This window comes from Lutzomyia longipalpis, chromosome 2 (genome assembly GCF_024334085.1).
Source record: "Lutzomyia longipalpis isolate SR_M1_2022 chromosome 2, ASM2433408v1".
In the NCBI taxonomy this organism is placed as follows: domain Eukaryota; kingdom Metazoa; phylum Arthropoda; class Insecta; order Diptera; family Psychodidae; genus Lutzomyia; species Lutzomyia longipalpis.
In genome coordinates this window covers 36427006-36450463 of record NC_074708.1, presented here as the reverse complement: position 1 = coordinate 36450463, position 23458 = coordinate 36427006, and the positions used below count along the sequence as shown (strand labels likewise).

The following is a 23458-nucleotide window of genomic DNA, read 5'->3' as shown; positions in this document are numbered from 1 at the left end:
GTTAGGAACATAACGTCTTCAAACGTCTCAAGGTAAATTCATGAAAGAGAGCTATTCATGATCTGAGGAGTTAGTCCCCAAGGAGGTAACCAAATTTAATTTTTAAATTATCAAAGGGCATTGTCAAAGACTCGAGAAAAGCGTAGTCATTTCCCGGAAAAGCGCTGGGAAATATATGAATTTTCACATTTTATGTCAAATCGGGTGAAAACTTTTTTGATTTTTTTCTTAATTTCTAGTTATTCTAGAAAATTCTTTTCTGTGTCATATGAAAGCTATTTAATGGCCTAACAATATATATTTAAACCATTTTCCTACGGTGGAAAACTCGCGAGATTTTCCGGCATTGAACTTTTCTTTTGCTTCCCTTGTCTCCAATATTTCACGTGACCAATTTTAAAATATCTCATTTTGTAGCATTTTTAATTATCTTTCATTTGGTATAACACTTGCCGGGGAAATCCGCTGGGAAAACTCGCTACAGAATGATTTTCCAAAGCTAAGCAGGTTTTCGCGTTGGAGAAAAAGAGATGGACAATTTTTTTCCAGGGGAATTCTTAGAACATTCTGGAAACATCAAAGAGGGGAAATTGCCTATCTCTTTTTCGCCAACGCGAAAACGTGCTTAACTTTGGAAAATCATTCTGTAGCGAGTTTTCCCAGCGGATTTCCCCGGCAAGTGTTATACCAAATGAAAGATAATTAAAAATGCTACAAAATACGCTACATTAAAATTGGTCACGTACAATACTGGAAAAAAGGGAAGCGAAAGAAAAGTTCAATGCCGGAAAATCTCGCGAGTTTTCCACCGTAGGAAAATGGTTTAAATATATATTGTTAGGCCTTTAAATACCTTTCATATGGCACAGAAAGGAATTTTCTAGAATAACTAGAAATTAAGAAAAAAATCAAAAAAGTTTTCACCCGATTTGACATAAAATGTGAAAATTCATATATTTCCCAGCGCTTTTCCGGGAAATGACTACGCTTTTCTCGAGTCTTTGACAATGCCCTTTGATAATTTAAAAATTAAATTTGGTTACCTCCTTGGGGACTAACTCCTCAGATCATGAATAACTCTCTTTTCTTCTAAATTGATGTTTATTTACCATTTTTTGTGTGTTTATTATGTAATTGGAAATATTTACTACACAAATTCGATAAATATTCCTGCATTTGCGGCTACAGTCTTATTATACACAGATTTATACAATTTTATTGTAAACTCTCCTTTTTTGCATCTCCTCCGGAAGTGCGTCGTCTTGAAAATTGAAGAAATTTTGTCAGGTACGTTTTTGAGAAATTGATTCAATACACGAGGGGCGCTACTTAGACAGAAGCCTCATCAATCACAGATATTGCATTTGATGGTGTATGGCAGATTTTATGATGTCTGTGACTATTTGTGTGTTGATGTTCCGGACAATTGGCATTCCGGGGTTTCTTTTCACTCCCTGTACTGCCTTCCTCATCAGCTTCACTTATTTTTGCATTGCGCCCCATTGAGATGGATACCCGACGACGCCTTCGTTCAAGCATGGCAGGAATTTCGGCATTTAGATTATTCTCGAATTCACTTAGCATCAGGAAGTTCTCAACTTTGTTGCATGACGTTATACAATCCCCCACGTAGTCAAGGTCATCCAGGAGATTATCCGGGAGGTCCATATCGGCAATTCCCTCCTCAGAGATGCACGTTAATTCGGGTTTCTCTACAGCTGGTTCGATGAATTTATCCGTGAGTTGGGGTATGAGTAGTTCAGAGCCAATCATTAGTGTGGCTCCGGTTACGAGAACTCCAGGCTCGTGATCGGGTTCCTGGGAGAAGGAGAGTTTTCGTCGTTGTGGGCAGGAATCGGAGGTGCAGAGGTGTCGTGTTCCATTGGCTCTGGTGTGTTTGTGTCTTGATAAACTTCTTCTGTGGAGGTCAACAAAGAAGAGCACCAGGCAGCCGAGGAGGGCACACAGGCTGCTAAAGTAGTACCCTTCCTTGGCTCCTGCACGTTCACTGATGTACCCAGTTAGGGGGATGCCAAAGGCAATTGGAGCTGCTTGAGAGAATTGAACAAAACCCCATGTTCGGGCAAAATTCCTCGCTCGGACCCGCTCGTAGGTGTACATTTTGAGGGAGTAGTGATAGCCACCGCAGAAGATGCCGTAGATCCAGACGAACATCACGTAGCCGTGGTAGTTGCCGTGAACAGCTGTGAAGGCGAGAATGCTGATGCCGCACATGAAGATGCTCGTTTGGCAGAGATATTGTCGCGCAATGCGACACTCAACGCTATTCCGGACCACCAGCATGCCGAAAGCACCGCAACCTAGCATGAAGGCTAGCCCGAGATAGGCCTGCAGGACAACTATGCGATCCCCAATGCCATCCTGTTCCATTTGATGAGCTAAATAGTAGATAGGAGTATTGATGCCGAAACCGCTGTAAAAAAAATAGATTTAAGATAGAATTAAGAATAGATTTAAACTAGATTAAGGATCTAGCTAGCTAGTAAGTCAATAGATTATAAGATCTAAAAAGCTTCTTCACTAAATCTTCTTTCAATGTTAGAAAGTTAATTTAATAGCATTCATTTGAAATGCGATAATGTAGCTCATTATGTTGCGCTACTGATGCAGTTGAAATTGCTTTTGTTGAAGAAGAAGCTACTCAAAGAAACTCCTTCATAATAATCAATTAGCTAATCATACGGTAACAGTCCCATCAATGAGGTGCAATTTATCCGTAATTGGTCTGTTTGTTTGTTTGCGTTGCGGCGTTTATGTCCGAAATCAACATCAATGGTTAATTCATGAGCGCCACTCATGATGACCCAAAGTTGGTTTAACAAAAAGGCAATTTCAACCACACATTTCGTGCCATTGCCAATGATTGGGATTTATTGTGAAGGTGGCACAAAGTGACTTTGCACTTTCCTTCTCTTCCCATCACAATTTATTCTTCCGTCTGATGATGTTGATGGGATGGAAGGGAAGAGAAAGGAAAGAGGATGAAGGAATAATTGCGCCCCCAACGAGGGAATTGGGCACAGGTGTAAATTTGCACGTAATGCTCAGGGTTGGAAGTCAATTAATTGCACTGCTAGCAGTTTGGAGAGAAGTTATATATTTTGTGGCATTGTACCTGATGGCTGTGGAGACGAGGAGTATCCTCACAGTCTTACTCCGAAGAGTACGAAAGTCAAAGAATGGCGGTGAGTCGTCCTGCTTGTTTTTATCCTTAATCTTCCGTCGTTGATTCTTAAGATGCAAGATGGCACGTCGTTGGGGATGATACAGGGATGCTGATCTATAGAATGTGCCCAAGATGAATGTGAGAAAGACAACACCAGTCACTGCCTGCAAACCTAATCTGTGTCACGGGATTACGGACGTGGGCAGTATATGTGGGTGGTTGCACAGAGAGAGCAAGAGAGAGAGCAAGAGGGAATGAAAAGAGAAAGAAAAGACAGATTGGTGAAAGATGAGGAAGAAGCAAAAGAGACGGTGCAGATAATAAAATTTAATGAGTAGCAATTAATTGCAGAACTTCTTGAAGCACAGAGTGCATAAGAAGTTGATGGCACTTGCCATTATTACCTCCATCCAATTGAATCAATGGTGGACTTGATGAATGCGGACATCACCGTGATACCCAAGCCACTTCCGGCCACAATGAAAATCTCCACAAATTCCCGGCGTCGCTTGAAATATTGCGCCACCATTAGCGTCGAGCAGTCTCTCGTCATTCCCACACCGATTCCAACAACTGTCGCTAAAAGAAAATACAAAAAAAGGAAATTGTTTGGGACGGTTAGAAAACAGTCGTATTTTGATTTTTTTAAAAATTGTGGTGAAGAAAAGAAAATTCACCACGGCGTTCTTTGTCTGCCATTTTGATTTCTCTTTGTGATATTTTATTCTAATGGAGTTTTTTTTTTAAATGAATTCAAAATAGAGAACAAATAACTTATTTATCTCATTTTCGATTGAATTAAATTTCAATGAAATTTGAATTAATTCAATTAAACATAAAAAGAAATGAAACAGAACAAAAAACGTTTGCAAAGATTGGATCTTTAATCCTTAAATGCTTGAAGGAAGAGCGTGGCAAATTTTTGAAGGGTAAAGAATTCTGAACAGATTTTTTTAATTTAAATAAATTCCAAATTATTTTTAAATTTGATTGAAACATATTTTAAAATCAATAGCAATTTATTTAATCAAATGATTATAATCAATTCATGCTGAATTTTAACAAAAATTCTTTCATTCATTTTTAAATTAAATCTAATTCAGATTAAATTTTAATTAAATTTAATTTAGAATTAAAAAAAATAAAATTTAGGTTTAAACTCTTACGACTGTCTGTTAAATTGTGACAAATGTGATTAAAAGTCGTAAAAGTTTAAAGCTAAAATTTATGTTTTTAATTCTAAATTAAATTTAATTAAAATTTAATCTGAATTAGATTTAATTTAAAAATGAATAAAAGAATTGTTGTTTAAATTCAGCTTGAATTGATTAATTTTTTTTATTAAATTGCTATTGATTTTGAAATATGTTTCAATTAAATTTGAAATTAATTTGGAGTTAATTTGAATTCTGTTGAGAATTCTATTTACCTCCAAAAACTTTTTCACACACTTCCTCTTTCGAGGATTTAAGGATAAGAGATTAAATCTTTGCAAATATTTTTTGTTCTGTTAAACTTTTACGACTTTTTGTAAAGATAAATGAATTTTATTTTACAATCTTTCATTAAAACTAAGATGCAGTCTTAAAAAATAAATGAATTAGCCTTAAAATTCATTCAGAGTCTTAAAGTCACAACATCCCCTTCCCCTCTTGAATTCTCTTTAACAAACAAAGCATTGTTTAGTCTTCATCCTTCTTCTCGTACGTCTATTCCATTGTAATTTGAACTTCCTCGACCTTTTGTTGTCTTCACAGCATCATCGGACTCTATTTATCATCTTAATCCTCTCAACAACTTTTCCTATTGATTTTTCCCGCGTGAACATAGATCCTACCTCAAGTTCGAGCCAATTGGGAGAGAGTTCTGAATCAATTTTCTCACGATGTATTTTCATCACATTTTGGCACGATGAAAAGTGAATTTTCCACATTATTCTTCCCCCCGCAGAAAATTGTCATTAATTCTCTCAAAAAGGAGGAAAATGTTTGTTAACGAGAAAAGTAAGAAGATGAATTATTTTCTTCACACTGTGAGGTGTTTGACTCTGTCCCCGTAGAGGGTGTTGGTCAACTTTAGCGCGTCCTTTTGGGAGCCTGTCAGCTACATTATTCCCTGTTCCGGTGGGGAGGTGAGATGATAAATTGTCTTTTACTTCTTATCAGTTTTCTTTGCCAAAAGGTACCGGTTTTTTCGTCGGGTGAGCAATTTAAGGAGATTTTTTGGCCATTTCCGGTGGGTGTGAATCAATTTTCTTGATTTCCTCAGGCCGCATAATTTTTCTTTCAATTGAACGCAAAAGCTTGAATGGGCTGTCATGTCACTTTCATGCCCGCTATAGCCTCCCCGATGATTGATTAATTCATTTGCTTGTCACTTTTCTTCCGAGCGGCAATCTTTCATGTTTCTCCCCTCCTCTGCACTCCATTTGATCTCCTTCCATTATGGATCCGGGCGTTGATGTTGAGAGAGCTACGGAATAATGTGCGAGAGCGTGTGGTGATTACAACAAGAGCACCACTTTTATGCTACACTTGGAGTCAAAAGTTGCGCGAGATCTCATTGATGGCTCACTTGTCATGACATAATGGGATGGTGTGTGGAGTTAAATCTTGAACTTCTTCCCCATGCGATGCATTTCATTTGATTCTTGCCGACTAAGAGATGTCCTCGAGGTACGTGATTTGGATGAGAAGTTATGCCGATCAGTGGGAAGACAGAGAAATCTCAATTTTATGCTTCAAAAAAATAATTACTTCCCGCCAATTTATCAAGAAGCGTCTTCCAACGTCTTCCATCATTCAAAAATCTCATCTTGGACCATCTAAAAGTGTCGCCATCTAATGAGTTTTTTTTTTCATTATTCTCATTTGATTTATTTTTATGCTTCAAAAAATATTTATTTCCCGCTAATTCGTCAAGTAGACTCTTCTACCTTTCGAAAAACCCATATTAGACCATCTAAAAGTATCGCCATCTAATGAGTTTTTTTTTCATTATTCTCATTTGATTTATTTTTATGCTTTAAAAAAATTACTTCCCGCTAATTTATTAAGAAGCATCTTCAACGTCTTCCATCATTCGAAGATCTCATCTTGGACCATCTAAAAGTGTCGCCATCTATGGATTTTTTTCATTATCCTACTTTGTCGTTTAATTTTAAAAGGCAAGAACTTTCAAACCAACCGCCGACCATTCATCTTCCACATTTTCTCCAATATTTACTCTTGCACAAAAGAAGCTCTCTGGTTATATTTGCTCTGTGGCTGTGATCCACTTTATATTTATTTTCATATATTGAAACTCCCTTTCCTTATTTGCACTCACCATGCAATCTTTCATCATTGTTACAATTTCTTCATTCGCCCAATACAACTCAAATCTGCTGAAGCTTCTCATTTTTGCGTGACTTAACCAACCACACGAGATTGGTGAGAAGTAAATAATTGAAAATCAATTCATTTATCATCCTCCGCGCGTATTCTTCAGCACCGTCACAAAAATCAATGGGACAGTGAAGAAGATTGTGTGCAGATTAAAAGAAGGCCAAAAAGAAGGTGCTTACGAGGGTACGGGAAAAAAGTCTGTGTGGCACGTTTTGAAGCTTGTGGAGCAAGTTGAAGAAAAAACTCTTGTTTTCAATGCAAATCACTCCACGAGTGAGGTTTTGATTTCTTCTTTTTTTTCATCAAATTGCTCACCCAGTTGATCTTTCGATTTGCTTCACGTCTACTTTTGTGGGGCTTCCAGACGTGCGTGGCTTTTTTTATTCCTTCAATTTGTTTCGATTATCATAGAGAATTTTAATGATGGCGCATTTTTTGCTGGTTTTTTGGATGTTTTTTGGTGTTATTTGAAACACTTTCAATGCTTTTCTTGTTTTAATTTTCCATTTGTTGGAGTTTTTGTGGAGAATTTACATAAAATTGACTCTTTTACTTTTTTTTATATTGTTAAAAAAATTAATTTAATCGTTGTCATTGGCGTCATATTTGAATGAATTAATTCACCACACGTGGTGAGTTTTTTAAGCGTCCCCTCCGCCATTACATCTCGGAGATTCTCTCAATTCTAAACATAAATATTCTTAAATTTAATCCATTTTAACGACTAAATAAAGTTAGTAAATTAAAGAGAGACAAGAATCTCTTTTACTAGACTCAAATGGCAACATTAAGTAAGAATTTTAATTTAGATTTCTTTGGGATTTCTCCCAGATTTCTCACAGTATTCCACCACATTCTAATTCACCCTTTCGCGCGTCCCCACTAATGACACAATTTGCCCCCGGGGGAGATATTTTCTCAGTGGCTCATAATTTTGAATGTGCGTGGAGCATCATTAGAGAGGCGATGAGTGTTCACAGCAGCATAATAGATTTAGAGGAAAAAAAGTGAAGGAGATGTGGGCAAAAAAAAAAGAATTGATTACCATAGCTGAAGAACAATTGGTGAAATTGCGAGGCGAACGATGTGAAGAGGCACCCAAGAGCTGTGACTAGACCACCAATAACGGCGGTGAGGCGTGTCGACTTGCGTTTGCAGAGAGCCACCGTAATCGGTGAAATGCCCAGGGCGACGGCAGTTGATAGAGCTCCTAGCCATCCTGCAGAAAAAAAAAAGAAAAAAAAAGACGAATAAACAAAATATTCAAAATTGAATTAACATCCTGGGGACATCTTGAACGTCTTGAACGAAAAAGGATCGAGAACATCGTTCAAAGAGTTAAGGAAATGTGATAAAGTCCTTCAGAAATGTGTGAAGTGTGGCAAATATCAACATAAGAAGGGACTTCCTAGGACTCCACATAACATGTTCACCAAGTCCTGGGTTATTTATTATCGTTGAACTGCCCCTGAAAATACATCTTGGGTTTTCCATCAATCGATGACTCCTGCTGGAAAAATTTGTATGGCAACAACTCTCAAGAAACTTTGACTCCCACATCAGAGTTGAATTAATTCATAAATATGATTTTTATAGATAAAAATTTATTTAGTTTTTAATTTTTGTTTTAAAGTTTCCTGCTTAGTGTCATAAAGTGTAATAAAGGATAATTAATAAATTGTCTATGAATGTTTTTATATTTCTTATACAATAACAGAATAGTAAATGCGCAATGGAGGCGCCTGGTTATTATCTCGTGTTTCTTTTAGTCGGCATTCTCTCCTTTCTTAAGAACAAATTCTTCTATTTCTTAGAAAATATTATTCCATTATTTTTTATGCCTGAAGATGAACAATATAAGTTCCCGAAACGTCGCAAATTGAATAATATTTCGTGTATAGAAGAGGCCAAACTCTTTTTATTCACACATAAATCTCTTATCTTTATCTACAACCTGGGAGATTGCAACAACTCAGATCTATCGGCAACTTGTACAAAGGATCAGATGACGAATGAAGAAACATTTGTTGGCCATAAAATTTTTATTGTTTGATTTGTCATCCCAAAAGTCAATATATGCAGTATTTGATCCATTTTCTTCGGCATTTATGAGGGTTTGCCTTCTACCATTACATACTTTCTCGAATGACTAAGATTCCCCCCTGCGGGAGACAATTTCCACAGGATGGAGCATTTTATCGCTGCACAAATGGGTGCCAGCAGAGCCAGCAGAGAGTGCAAATCCACAAAATGAAGCATTTCTTGTGTGTGGCTTTCCTTTCATTCTCTGACGTCTATTGAGAGGATAAATTTTCATAATTTACTGGCAATTAATGCTTATTCCGTACACTTTTCATCGCGGTTTAGCTGGGAAATTTTTGAGTTTTGAATTTCCTTACGGTCGTTGGCAACAATGAAGCGGGAAAAGTTAATTTATTAAAAATAATAAAGGCCATGGTTGGTAATATTTTTCAGATTTTATTACTCTCTTTGCTTTTTGACTTTATTTTCTTTTTTCTTGCCTTTTTTTCCTCGTTGATTTGATTGTGATTTCCCTTTTATAGGAGAGTGGATTTTCGGGGGATTTTCACGAGCTTTCTTGTGGATCAAAAGGTGGTTCAAAGTGATGACGCCTTTAACCTTTTATCTTTCGTACTTTCTTTGAGATTTTATGGATAAATCCTGTTTGAGTTTCAGATGTGATTCTTCCCACTTTTATTGGGGGCAAAAGAAATCTTTTTTTCTTCCCTAAAAAACCAAAGAAATTCTTCTTTGAATATTGTGAAGAAACTTTCATTTATTAAAGATTTTTTTTCTTTATAAATTTTGCGGAAAATCCTCTGAAGGGAAATTGAAAAATGATGTTTAATTGCATGATGGGGAATTTTGCAATACAACGTGCCGAAGGAACGGAGAGCAATTATAAAGTTGAATTGAAAACTTTGACCACAATATTGTGGAGAAGGAATTTTCTTCCATGGCTCATGGGAAATCAGAAAGTTGGGGGGATGGTAGCACGATTGAGAAGTTTCCCACACAGGATATGCAATAAAAATTCAATATTTTAAACATTTTTCACCAATAAGTTATTTTATTGTTTAATAAAGAATTAGAATGTGCCACTGGTTGCATTTAATGAATATTCAATTAAATAGTTTTGAGAGTCTTTGGGAGAGGATGGGGGTGATTTTTTAACTTATTTTCAAAAGCAGTTTATTCGTTTCTGTATGAAAAAAGTCCCTTATTTGAGAAAATAATCGAGACAGGTTAAAAGAAAAAAAAATCCCAAGAAATTTAGGAAATTCCTCCAAATATTTACCAAAAAAACTAAACAATGACGTCACAGAAAGTAATAAAATAAATTTATTATTTAACTTCTTTTATTCTCCAAGAAACTGAAGAAGAAAAAACTCATTTTCCATCTTTTTCTTTAGCAAAACAGCAATTAAGACGATTTATCTGAATGCAATGAAAATGGCTAAAATGAATAATAAAATTCCCTTCTCCCAAAAATGCAATAACAATAAGATACTATCAAAAACACGGCAATATCGCATTAGAAACATTCTTCTAATGTTCTCTTGGGGACATACATATTATATGCCCTCGCCCCATCCTCCGCCCCCGGAGGGGACTATTATTGCTGCCAGTCGATAGTCATAAAAGTGAAGTTGGAAATCTCTTGTTTAGTTTACGCTCGTGTTGTCTAGTGCATCGTAAAATTTTATCTAGCCGTTTTTCTTTTGTACTTTGTCCACATTCTCACCCTCCGGTCCGGAGCTCCCTCCCTAGAGAGTCCTAGAGCCCCATTAATTATCTTCTAAAGGCTCCAACAGATGGACGAGAAATTCCTCGTGCGGTGCGGTGCGGCGAGGATTTCGTGGCCTATCGTCGCCTCGGATTGGCCGAAAAACGTTCTCGTACGGTGGGGTGAGAATGTGTGTGCCATCTCTCGCTTCTGATTGGCCGAAAACCTCGCCGCGCCGCACCGCACGAGGAATTTCTCGTCCATCTGTTGGAGCCTTAAACGGCAAAATGTTCCCTTTGGGAGAGCTTTAGCGCGATTCGCCCTTCCCGCCATTTGAAAAATTTATCTAAAAGAGAACTTTTCCACTTGGGTGCGCACTTAAAATTTTATTGTCACTGATTGAAGGTGAAAAGTGATGATGTTTGTACGCCATGAGACGCTCTAGCTAGACAGCCTTCCATGCCAAGTGAAAAATCCCAGAGTTGCAAAATAGAGCAATAAATTGACGAAGAATAAAATTTTTCAAAAACTTTTCAAAACGACCAAATTTATTCGTTTCAAATCAATTCTCTTTGGGCGTGGGAGGATTCTCTCCAACCCCTCATGCTATAAAATTCTGGGATGTGTGCGGGGGTGGGAAAATATTGAAATCCTCGCGAAATGCTCAAGACAAAAAAAAAGAAGTCCGTGCAATAAAAAAGAGAAGAAAATGAAAATCTTGCACAATGTGAAATGAAAAGTCGTAAAAGTCACGAGAAGACGGAAGAAGGGCATATAAAATTATTCATTGAGGATGAAATTGACACTTATTCGATGTACAAGAGACAATTTTTCGCCATGAAGAGCATTTGCGCGGCTTCCGGCCAAGGGGGAGGCATTTTCAAAGGCATGGTGTACGTTTTTTTTTAAGTTTAAAATGCAGGAAAATTTAAAGAAAATTAGCAGAAAAAATTAATTTCATTTCAATTTATTTTTCTTAAAAGAGCTTTTAGAGCTTTATTAAATCTTTGGGCTAATTAGAATTTTCCTTACTTACAGGAACCTGAGGAAAGCGAAACAATGGATTCAAAATGACAGAATAGTGTCAAGGTGTCCAAACATAAACAGTGAGTACAACAAGTTTCAAAGAATAATGTTGACTACATTGTTCTGATTAGTTTTATGACAGGCCTTAAAGTGAAAAGAAAGATTTTCTATAAAATTTTTAATATTTTCATGAATGAGTGTGTGTTGAACTTCGATGAAGAACCTAAAAATATTTTCCCACAAATTCACAAAAATTTTAGAAAGAAAACTTGTGGAAAAATCGTATAGGAAGGTTGTGTTTTACATGAGAATCTAACCACTGATTTCCCTTTATATTTAGAAATGAAAAGAAAATTGATTTATAAACTAGAAAATCATAAACAAGTCCATAGAAAAATCTAAAATTATGCGAATTATTCAATGAATTTAACCTCCTCATGCAATCGTCCATCCTGACTACTACAGAACTCAAGATATTGACCATATTGCGTGGAGTTATTGCATTTTAACGATGAAACAAGACATATAACTACACCTTCTGGGCATTACATTGTACACCACATGAGTTTAATCTCTGCCTCTTAGCTTTTTTCTCTCTTAACCGTATGTGCAGAAACTTAGTGCTTTGCCCCTCTTTTGGTACTTTTCTTATATATCCATTTTTCCTATAACTTACTTAATAAATTCTTCCGCTGGAATAGCGACAAATGTTTCTCACACACCATTTTATTGCTTCTTGTTTATTTAGTGCTCCTCACATTCGCCTTATAGCGGACATGAGTGCGCGCCTAACTCCGGGAGGAGAGAAAATTTCCATTTAACCATTTAGAGGTTGAAATTAACCGCACATAAATCTTGGAAATGTGATGAGATGCTCACGTATTGAAAATGCAATTAATTTTATGGTGTAGTGCAATCATAGCTCGTTTCAGCTTTAAGGTATAGTAAATACCTATACCTACCTACCTACCTATATGCATTATAAGAATACTCCATGGTGTGGCTGAAAGATCAAAGGCGCACGCCTGAAGCGATTTTGCCACAAGAGATTAGGAGTAAGACACGAAATTCTCCTCTTCTACAAGTCATTTATTTTCTTTTCCTTCTGCCTCAAGAAGAAAATATGTATTATCACGGGATAGAGGGCAGAAGAAAGGGTGGGGGGAAAGGGTGGCAAAGAATAAAAAATGGGAGAAAAGTGTCGCGCTAATAAAAATTCCTTTTGTCAATTGAAAAACTTTTGTGGTGCTCCCTACATTGCTTTAAGAATTTGACTGCGGAAAGTATGCGAAAATACATGGGGGGTAAGGGGGGTGAAAATGATTCCCATTGCAAGTGAAAGAAGGATTTATTACGATGACAAACTTCGATTTATTTCCACTTGTTCTTGGAATTTTTACTTGGTTTGAATGTTTGGAGAAGCACAAAATGCCGCAGGAAGGAAGCGAAGTTTTTGATTCTTCACTTTGAGGGATTGCTCGTAGATATTGGATATCAAAAAGGGGTGGTGGGTGGTAGATAACCCACGTGAAAAGAAGTTTAAACATTTTCCCATGGATTTATGTCGATATGGTTGAATATTTTGAGCTTTTTATGATTTATTCTTTTTGATTCTCAAAAACTCGTTGAAATGATATTTTTCTAACTTTGTCGTACATTGTAAAAAAAAAATGATTGCTTGTCAAAAAAATCGCAAGACTATATAGAATTTTTTGTATGTAGTCTGAGAGAAAATTTTGAAAAGATTTTCTTGAAACTGATACGGAAAGACTCAAAAAAGCTTAAAGCTCTAGACTCTCATTCAAGAGAGACAATTTTCCAACTAAATTTTCCCGAGAAGAAGTTTTTCCCTTGTGTGGAAGGGAATGGGAACGTGTAGAGAGTAGATATAATTGCAAATTAGCACCCTGTACATAGTAGTTGGTTCATGAACTCAATTCAATTTTCCAAGGAATGGACATCAAAAGGAATTGCAATGTGAATTAATCATTTTGTTTAATTAACTCATTTCGCAACCTTTCTACCCATCATGGCAATTGTCAGTGTGGAAGTGAATTTGATAAATGGATGCAACAATTTGTCAATAAATTCCGAGAAATTTTGCAATGCAAATGGGGAAGGAAGATGGATGGACCACGTAGCACATTTACTTTAGCCATGTCAATGCCATATAGACTCTTGCGGCACGAGTCGCAACTCAATGCCGCAAAAGTCCTTTGAACTTAGCCACGAGGAGGTGTCCTATATATTACACATCCTCTATAAATATGTATTTATGTATGTGGCTATATACATGGAAGATCAAAGTTGGAATATATTTTAGATGAATGATAAGGAAGTGGAAATTGCCATGATTTCGTTGCGCGAGAGAGGAAATTTGAGAGTGGATAGCGAAACAAATGGTGGCAGCGGTGGGATTAAATGTCAATTTTCTCATTGGACGCCCAGTGACAGCTGTCAGAATTTCCGTTTTTTTTGGCTTTGCAACTCTGGAATGAGATGCAAAAGATATTGAGAGGAGGAAATCACCGGCACTTGTGAAACTTGTGCAAATGATAGGATGATGAATGGGTGTCATGTGATGCTGAGGACCAAGACCCAGCTCCATCAAGGGAGACTTTTGAGGAAGAAGAAAAAGGAAGGAAGAAAAAAGGGGAGAACATATTTCACATTCTTGACAGATGTGACACACCACTAATATGCATTTCTTGTGTGCCACCAACATCCCGGAATCACCACGCATCATCTTCCTTCTGTCCGCCCCTCGTGTCACAGATGAGCCCCCCGTCCGCCCCGGAAGACCCGCATTTGGGGTTCGTTTTTCTCTCTTTCCTTTTCATTCGTTATAACTCCAGCCCGGAGTTTATATAACTTGATTTCATGCAAAATACCTCGCACATAATAAATTTCTTCCATGCTCTTTGGACGAGTTTCTCGAAGAAAATTGATTTATCATCGTTTGCATTAGGAGAGGTGGAGCAGAAAAAAAGAGCGCGCTCCCAAGACACGAAGAAGAGCTTCTAACTATGCAAATAAATCACTCTGTATGCATCCACCTGTGGATTCAGGGGCACACCCCGCGTGCAATATCTTGTAATCTCTACTCCAAAATGTACTCAAATTTCCACCCAGTGTGTGGTGACTAACAACGATGAAATTCGATCTATATGTTTGCAAAAAATAAGCCTAACAGCCACAAAAAGAAAAGAAAAAAAAGATCTGCCAAACATCAAACTTAATGGGATTAAGTGAGAGTGATGGGAAAAAATGTATTGGTGGGTATATTACAAGAAATTAATTGCCATTTGCCGCTGGCGTCACACTGATTAATGGGGATGGGGGGAGGATTCGCATGTTTATTCTCATTTCCACCCGCAATGCGTCTTTTATTTTAAGAAGAAGAAAAAAACAAGAAAATCTGAATGGGATGTAGCAAGGGGAGAGTTTTCCTATGAAGTGGTGTACATTGCTTTATTTTATGAGGAAAAAGGGGAGTATGGGGTTGATTAATGGAAGGAAATGGATCCTTTTTGGATTATCAGCTTTGAATTATTTTTTTAATGGCCAGAAAATACTTTTTTTTTCTATCTGTAAAATACTTTAATTTATTAGAAAAGAATTTTATTTCCTCCAGAAATATTCTTTGATCAGAAAATTTTCTATACAGTTGAAAAATAATTTTATTCCATTTGAAAATAATTTATTTCTGTCACTAAAAAAGTTTCTTTGGCAGCAAACAATTTTGTTCTATTAAATATATTTAATCAGAGAGAAATTGAATTTTTACCTGAAAATAATTTTATCTTTTCACAGAAATAACTTTATGCTGTCTATAAGTAACTTTGAAAATTATTTGATCAGCAATTTTTTATTTTATTAAAAAAAAATCTCTTTAATCTCTCTGCTTTAATGTCTTTAAAAAAGCTCTTGTTCTAAATTTTAAACAAAAGCTCAATGTACGTACGCCACTTGTCTAATTCTTCCCCCCTTGTTTCAATTTCAATTTCTTTGCATAAAATCTCTATTTTCCATAAAATTTCTTTTTATTTGTGCATCTATCAGCAACATTTGAAGTCATTCCTTTAACATGCTGGCTTTACCTTACTCTCTAGAGAGCTTTCTCTCTACTAAACTAACAAAGCATCAGACAACAATTTCTTCCGCTATTTATCTATCCTTGGCTACTTTTTTCCATTTTACGAAACTTCCAAAATGTCTAAAGTTTTTGGCTTTTCTCTCGCTCTTTTGGGGAGTTTTTTCTTGAGGGGGGAGGATGTTGAAAAAGATACAAAACTTCTTAACAGATGCTACCGCACTACATGTGTTTTCTTTTACTAGCTCTTGATTATTTTTCCTTCTTTTTTTTTCAATTTCCTCCAAAATGTGGCCACAATCTCACAGCCTCCGGGGGGATGAGGGTGTTTGATAGAGATATGAGGGGCTTTAGGCTGTGGGTGTGTGTGGGGGTGGAGTTGAAAGAGGAAATGAAATAGAGCTTCATTTAATGGCATCAATATCATATTTTTTTGTGCCTACTGTTAATCCATTTTATTTATCCACTCTCCTATCTTAAATCTCAGCGTTGTCTATTTGTCTTGCTGCCCATCGTGTTTTGCAAGAAGGAGACGTGGAAGGAGATGGGGGTGGATATATAGGGAGCAAACATTGCAATAAAAAGTGAGATTTTATTCGCAATGAAAATCTCCCCAAACTTTGTCGTGTTTTCAATTTGTAATGGGCTGTTTATGATAGTAAAAGAAGTAACAGAAAAAAAGACGAAGAGAAAGAGAAAGACTCCCTATATTGACCCAAAGTTCGCCCACGGAGAAGTACATTTTGTGAGAAAATCAATAAAATTTAATTTGTCCCACCATAAAATGTAATTGCAATTTTTCTGCACTCGCACAGACGAAAATCTCGTTACGAAAGCTTCAATTTACTTTTTTTTTTTATTCCCGCTTAATCACACTTTTGGTCTCACTCTGTGAGCTCTCCGTGGAATACTTCTTCTTCAAAAAAGACGTATGACGTCTCTGGGCTTCTTTCTTTTTGGACAAGAAGTAATTTTCAGGCGTGATTTGCCTATCGAATGTATTTTATTTTGCGCGCAGAACGTGAAAGAAATTTAATGGAGGAAATTTTTGGGGCGCATATTAATGCGATTTTGACCTAACCTGCATTCAAGATGTCTTGATTGAATGTCCGCATCATTTCCACCATGAGCACGCCGGCGGATGTGTGGAGCCCATGACTGATGCACTGCATTGTTAACCCGATGCTGGTCAGGAGCCATCCCCAGCCACCTTCGGGGTAGTAGTGTTGCCGCAAAGTCATTAATTGCCTCAAATCCGTCACGAGGCGAGCACCATAAGCTATCTGCATTGAGGGGGTTGTATGAATACATCCCTTGTATCCCATCTCAAGTTCAGCTCTTTTAATGCAAATTTTGTAAAATATGCACAGAGCTTTCAGAAGGGGGTGGGGGGTGGTTGCCATAGGTCAAGAGAGGTGGGAAATGTTGCACATACAAAGCACTTTGTAACTCTCATGATACCAACAACAATTAATAGAGTTTAGTTCAGATTTCTAGCCATAAAAAGGGATTTATCTTCAATGTGAGAATGTTTTGTTATCTCTTTTGGTTGGGGGCACATAGAAAAGGGTTTTAATGAGACAATATTTAATAGTTTTGTGCTAGATTTTTCCAACCAATTAAATTCTTGATCTACCAGCATAATACATGGGTAGTGGAGCATTAAACATACTTCGCAAATGGCTTTTATTGGATGATTTAAAATACTCTAAATACAGGGCGGCTAGAAAATTAAGGCATGATTTTAACCGCGAATAACTTTTGATTGAATTAAGATATCTGAAAATTTCTGCCACCAAAAGATGCAGAAACTCAAAAAGTTTCATTTGCTTTTTATTTCAAATCATCCCCTAATTTCCTGGCCACCCTAAAAGCTCGAATTTATAAAATTAGGATTTAAGCTTTTAACGTAAATCTAGCCTTAGTCAAGGGTGTAGTGAAATATCTATTGAAACAGGGCGGATAAGAAAATATTTTTTTGTTAATTTAAATCTTCATCCAATTAAGTTTGACCTCTGACCCTTATTTGGCAACCCCCAGTCTGATAAAATGAGATTTTGTTGGTGATCGTGCACCCCTTTTTGCAAACCTTTGGTTCTTGGCTATGTAGATGATGATGGTGGTGATGAATGTGATCGAGATCGCTGCATGATCCACTAAAGCCCAATCCCGAATCATTGCGTGACGATTGCGATGCAATATGTGGCAGTGATTGCGATCTCCGGAGAGATCTCCGGCTTGTCGCCAGCCCGCCGCTCATCTCCTCGTGCAGCGACAAGAAAAGAAAGAACTACACGAAGGAGATTTCACTTAACCACCGGATATAATACTCAGTTCCCAATGCATTTTGCACGTACCCCTACCCATTCATGCGCACGCAAGACGTTGGAGTGATAAATTCATGTAAATCCATATTAATTGTCTCTCGTCTCAGCGCGATAGCAGCACATTTATATCCACTTTCGCACAGATTCCACACCGAAAACTGCTCTATTAATTTAAATCCACTCGCGCACGCCTTCTGACCATTGAGGATCATTTGTGGTCACAGCTGAAGAATGCAACATTCAAGAAATGAGATGGAGGTTTTTTTCTTTCTCATTTAAATTTATTTCTCTTTAATTTCTTTTTTAAATTTTCAATTTAATGTGTTTCTGTGCAGAAAATATCGCCTTAATTGGTGGTGTTTATCTTGTGGAAGAATTAAATTTTTCAACCGAAAAAAATCGAGGTCACAGTTCACGCGGGGAATGGGTGAGAGGGTGACTAAATTGAAAAGTTCCAAAAACTTTCCTCAATTGCTGATACGAACTTATTCGGTGTGGTTTAAGGGATGAGGAAAACGCGATGAGTTGACTCTATTTGTCTAATTTTCTGTAAGTATGTTTTAGGGGAAGTTTTAAAATGAAGCAAAATGACAACAAAAAATAAACGAAAGACAATTGGGAAATGGATAAGAACACAAATGGAAGATGTTTGAGGCAAATTGGAGGATGGGGGAATGAAAAGTTTCCTTCTAGAGAGAATTTATCTTCACGTGTCAAAGCGCAAGCAATGAACTTTTGAAAGTTTTTCGGTGGAAAATAGTGCTGCGGCCAAGGTTCACTGAAGAACTTTCGGTTTTTCACGGGGAAAAATACTTTAAGGCTTTCAAGGGGAAAATTGAGAGGAAAATCTCTTCAAATTGAGCCTTAAATGATGAGAAAATTAATTATTTGGATAATAAAACAGACTAAATCATAGATTTTTCTTGTAAAGCCTTAAATTTGATTGTTCGGGGAAGAAAGCTTCATTCATCAGGCCATGAATTCATTTTGAATATTTTATATTTTCTTAATAAAATTTAGGATTATTTAATCATCCTTTCCCGCTTGAATACTTAAAAGTTTCTTCGAGGAATAAAACTTTATTCATCAAGCCCAAAACTTAATTAAGTACTTCACAATTTTTTAATTAAATTTAAGTAATTATTTATTCATTTTTCCCTTAAAGAATTACAATAAATTTAATTTTAATTAAAAACTTCAACAGATGTTCCTCTAAATTAAATTTTTAGTTCAGCGAACCTTGGTTGACACGCCGTGAGCAATCAGTGGGTAATTTTTGGTGTGAAATGGATACGATTTATGGTTGTTTTTTGCTGTGTTTTAATGCTCTCCCGCCGAATTATCGCGTCACCCGCGGTACATGGTCAAATGGACCAAATAAACATATCACACCCAATCGGATGGCCTGTTGTCGTGGAAAAAAAGTGATTGCCGCGTAAAATGGTGGAGTATATTTATGTTGGATTTTATCCAAAAAGAGCCATTTCTGCGCGTCTGTCAAGTCCCTTTTTGCACCGGCGGCAATTATCTCAATTTACGCATGCGAGAAAGAGAAGTTCTTTCGCTCAAAAGGGGGCCCCATTTGAGCCACACAAGCACCGGTGTGTATGGCGGCGATGATGCCAAAATAGAAAGGTGAATTGATTCCCGTGGAGTGCCTAATGGACTCACATTGCATGGGTGCTTACATTGAGACAGAGAGGAGAAAGAGCTCTATGGGTTAATAATCCCATCGTATTTGGCATGGGATGAAAAAGATATGGAAGCACACAGTGAGGCTTTTTTCATTGATATACGCGAAAACCGTGGGGAGCATGTGGGGCTCAATTGAAAAGTCAATTGTGGATGAGATTCAGCTGAAGATGGGCAAATACACACAGAAATAACTCCCCGATATAGCCATTTGTTTTCATGGGTGAGAAAGGAATTCCGTGCACAAGGCAGGAAAGGAAGCAACAACTTATGCGGATGTCTCGCATGATGATGGCAATAATGTGTGAGAAGCGAGAAGGTATTAAGAGGAATCATAAATATAATGCGTTGGAATGGGGGACCAGAGCGCCATAGTTGAGCATCGGTAAATATTCCTCCTTGTTCAACTGTCATCAATGCAATTCCCATAAATTTTCCTCCCTCCCCTTCCCCCGCTATCAGTGTGCCCTGGTGTGACAAAACACCCAGAGAGATGAGAATTTTCCGGAGGAAAGCTGTGTGCGGGTGGGGCAAAGAAACTCATACGAATCAATGGAGCTTTTATCCTCTACCAAGATGGGATTTTGATTGCTTGATTGATAAACCCGAAGATGGTTCGTTGGATTTTTGGTAGTTGATGCTCTTTCTATATATGGCGGATGTAAAGGGGGTTGACCTATCACGGTGCCACTGGGGCTGAAAGTTCTGGCTAAATTTTCTCCATTTTCCCTTTAAAAAAATATCTCTTTGGGTTTAATTTTGAAATGAAAAATTTAAACTTTTATTACAAAAACTTTTATTCATTTTTATTCAATTATTTGTACTATATTTGATTGATTTCTTATATTTAGAAAATAACTATAAAACCCTCACAGAAGCTTTAAGCTTTTAATACAAAATTCATTTAAAAAAATACAAATAATTTGAATTGAGCAAAACTTCCTAAAACAGATGAGCTTTCCCGCTTTCCCAGAATAACCCTTTCAGTCTTTCAGTAGCAATCCACGCTACTGACGTTTCCTGACCTTCCGCTGACACCTCATTAAATCCCTCCACTTGAGTGGAAGCTCCCTGATTCAATTATTATTCAAAAATCAATTTAAATAACTCCGTACAAGCGTAACGAATTACGCGCGCACTGATGATCCAAAAAGGTCACGAAATATGACACTAATTGAGCTTCTTTTCTCTTTACATACATATATCCCACAGAAATTGATTGTTCTCGCGCATGATTGACTGCTAAATTGGCCTCCATTTGGGCAGGCAAACCTCCTGAGCAAAAAGTCGTGTTAATCGTCGATGGATGGAGAATTTAAATGGATTTATATTTCAAACTGCGCGCTCAAAAAAACGTGAGTACAGCCCGTGTGGGCAAAAAACGTCTCTCTTTACCACTCATATATGCATATATAGATTGATCTAATCAGACAAGATTGTGTGCCGTCGTGCTCTTTTCCTGGGTGAGATTGTGCAGAAAATTGCAGAAATGCAAACATTTTCGCACACAGCAAAAGCTCCCAAAGTGAATCAACATTTTTATCGTGGGAAAGAGTTTTTCGTATCATTTACGATGATGTTAAAGTTGAGGGGGTGGGGTGTTAGGGGTGATCTGGGCGCTGATCTTGGGGATGGGGATGTTGTGGTGCAAACAATAGAGTGACATCCTGATAGTGTGTTGCTGAAGAGATAAAATTTGAGAAAGTCATCCATGTGATTATGAGGAGTTACTTTCGAGGGGGGTGTTGTGCTTGGATAACACCCCCAACTAGCAGATATTGTGTGGCTTGAACAAAAGATCCGGATATAAGTTGGTATGGTTGTGATGTATTGCCAGGAAATTGCTGCCAGGAATTTTAGGAGCAAAAAGGATTATTAACACTTCGATAAATTTAAAGTTTTTTTCTCGTTGAAATTTATGAAGATTGAAAGCTTTCGTGGTGTACTAACAGTTATAATTTTAAAAGGAAGCTCTTTAGGAGACATTAAGGGTCTATTTTACCTACTCTTCGCTACTTTTCTGAGCCTAAAATATTAGATTCAGACACTGAAACTTTAAAATTGGCCACTAAAACTATTTTAAAAAAATATTTTAACTTCAAAATATATTTTTAGAATTTTAATTCAAGCAATGAAACTCGAAATTCAAACACAGGAATTTTTTTTTGTTAAAAAAAAAACTATTTTCCCACAATTCCCTTAAAAAAACTACTCTAAATTAAATACTGTTGCCTGGGGTAGTTTTAGCAATAATCTGGTGAAAAGTTCCATGATTTTGCACAGCATATGTTTGCACTTCCGCTAAACTTTGATAACCACTTTTAGTATTATTTTCCCAAGCGGAAACTGCCCCCCTTTTTGCACTACAAATGACTCCCATTGGCAGCTGCTACACTCTAGCGTAGATGCAAGTGCTCTCTCTCTCTGTCTCTCTAGCTAGAGCATTGCTATCTCCCACGCAATGAGAGCATCAAAACAACTCCCTTAGCGTGCGATGCATCGTCATTTTGTACTAAATACCCTGCAAAATTGCACTTTAACAGCATGAAGAGTGGACTTAAAAAAAACATAATCTTCATATGGCTGCAGGGAGTGTGGGTAAGCAAAGGAAAAAATGAGAGATAATTAAAATCGTGCACAAGTTGTAGTTCAAATTGGTCGTTTTCGAAGTCACTTCACGGTGGACGTTTTTTTTTGGTTGGTTGTTCGCGGCAACTCTGTACACGGTGTGTGAGAGACACTTGCAAAAGAGATTGCTATATGGATATGCTGGTTTTGTGGGTATGTTTTGAGAAGAAGTAAAAATGAAAAAGAAACAAAAAAAATGCAACACTTTCGATACGTTGGGAGCACGATTATTGCGAGCACACAGAGTAAGCTTTTTGGGTGAAAAAATAAAAATGATTTTAATGGAACACTGTGAGGGCCTTTTTGGCGGGAATTTTTTTCTGCACAGACACACAGGTGGGCGGTTGTAGCGGGAAGATTTGGGGCAGGTGATTTGGCCCGAAAGCGCACGGGTATGATGACCTGATCGGGAGCAGGTCGCGCACAAAGAACGCGGCGGTCAAGAAGTGCTTCGCGCGCTGCTGCTGCTTAACAACTGAACGGATTGGCGAGCCAAATGGTATAAGCTTGTTGGGATTGTACAATTCTGCTCATATATGTCGTGTATACGGCGTGAGCGAGAGAGATACCCAAGAGGAGAGTCAACAAGCTGAAGATTGTGGCACATCGTGCTGCCCGAATGTGGCGCACTGACTTTTGCGTTATTCAAGTGCGCCAAAGTGACTGTGTCTGTGTCGAGCAGTGCGCTCTCCACGGCATTCCTCCACTTCTTATCCCGTCCAACTCGCCACAGCAATGCATTTCGCGGCCCTACTATCACGGTGCTCTTCCACCGCATACACTGTTAGAAATCGTTTGGTAATAACTAGTTCTCTTGATGTTCACTCAAAGCCCGATTTTACTGAATTTTGTCTAAAAACTTAGAATTGGTTTTTTTAATCCAATAAGATTTGTTAGAAAGAATTGTGCTGAAAGGAATTATAGACGAAGAGAGAATAAAAAAAACCTTATGAAAAATTCGTTTTAACGTTCATAATTTGAAATTTTACCCTATAATTTTTTATTCAATCTTAGGAAAGTTTCTTAAAAAAATTTGTTCCGTTTTTGCATTAATATGTTTAAATATTTCTTTCACATCCATTAAATATTTTTTTTTTACAACAATTGAGGATAATTTTTTGAATTTTTCAACATGGCGTCTTAATATTTAAAAACATTTTTACATTTTCTTTTACTGCAAAGAAATCTATCGAACCGATTTTGATGAAAATTTGTGAAAATCATTATTAATGAAGAAACAAAATTTAGAAATAAAATCTGATCAAATTAGATGAATTATCTTTCACTTATAGAGCATGAATGAAAGAACCTAACCTAAAAATATTTCGAAAACCTCAAAATTTCTAATTGATACACAATGTTTCTCATGTC

The 23458-nt window shown here is 37.0% G+C and overlaps 1 protein-coding gene across 3 annotated transcripts; it reads right to left on the bottom strand.

The window, feature by feature from the left end:
* Positions 1-1082: 1082 nt before the first annotated feature.
* LOC129790539 (monocarboxylate transporter 2-like) lies at positions 1083-22568 on the bottom strand. 3 transcript variants are annotated; one of them, XM_055828095.1, is made up of 7 exons: positions 22490-22568; positions 17530-17991; positions 16522-16723; positions 7619-7792; positions 3592-3766; positions 3137-3301; positions 1083-2434 (listed from the first exon to the last, which is right to left on the bottom strand). In XM_055828095.1, the coding sequence occupies exons 2-7, from the start codon at positions 17698-17700 to the stop codon at positions 1330-1332; spliced, it is 1992 nt and encodes a 663-aa protein (XP_055684070.1). In that variant the 5' UTR covers positions 17701-17991; positions 22490-22568; the 3' UTR covers positions 1083-1329. The 3 variants fall into 3 exon arrangements, with proteins under 3 accessions (XP_055684070.1, XP_055684069.1, XP_055684071.1); XM_055828094.1 differs by having other exon boundaries at positions 3137-3364; positions 22490-22565; XM_055828096.1 differs by having other exon boundaries at positions 22478-22564.
* Positions 22569-23458: the final 890 nt, after the last annotated feature.

What these genes read in the sequence shown, in the direction of transcription:
- LOC129790539 (XM_055828094.1), bottom strand. Translation starts at nt 17,700, where the DNA reads ATGAGCGGCGGGCTGGCGACAAGCCGGAGATCTCTCCGGAGATCGCAA. An exon ending in TACATAGCCAAGAACCAAAG is followed by an intron (nt 16,724 to 17,529) that starts GTTTGCAAAAAG and finishes CCCTCAATGCAG; the next exon opens with ATAGCTTATGGTGCTCGCCT. An exon ending in CCAATTGTTCTTCAGCTATG is followed by an intron (nt 3,767 to 7,618) that starts GTAATCAATTCT and finishes ATTTTCTTTTAG; the next exon opens with CGACAGTTGTTGGAATCGGT.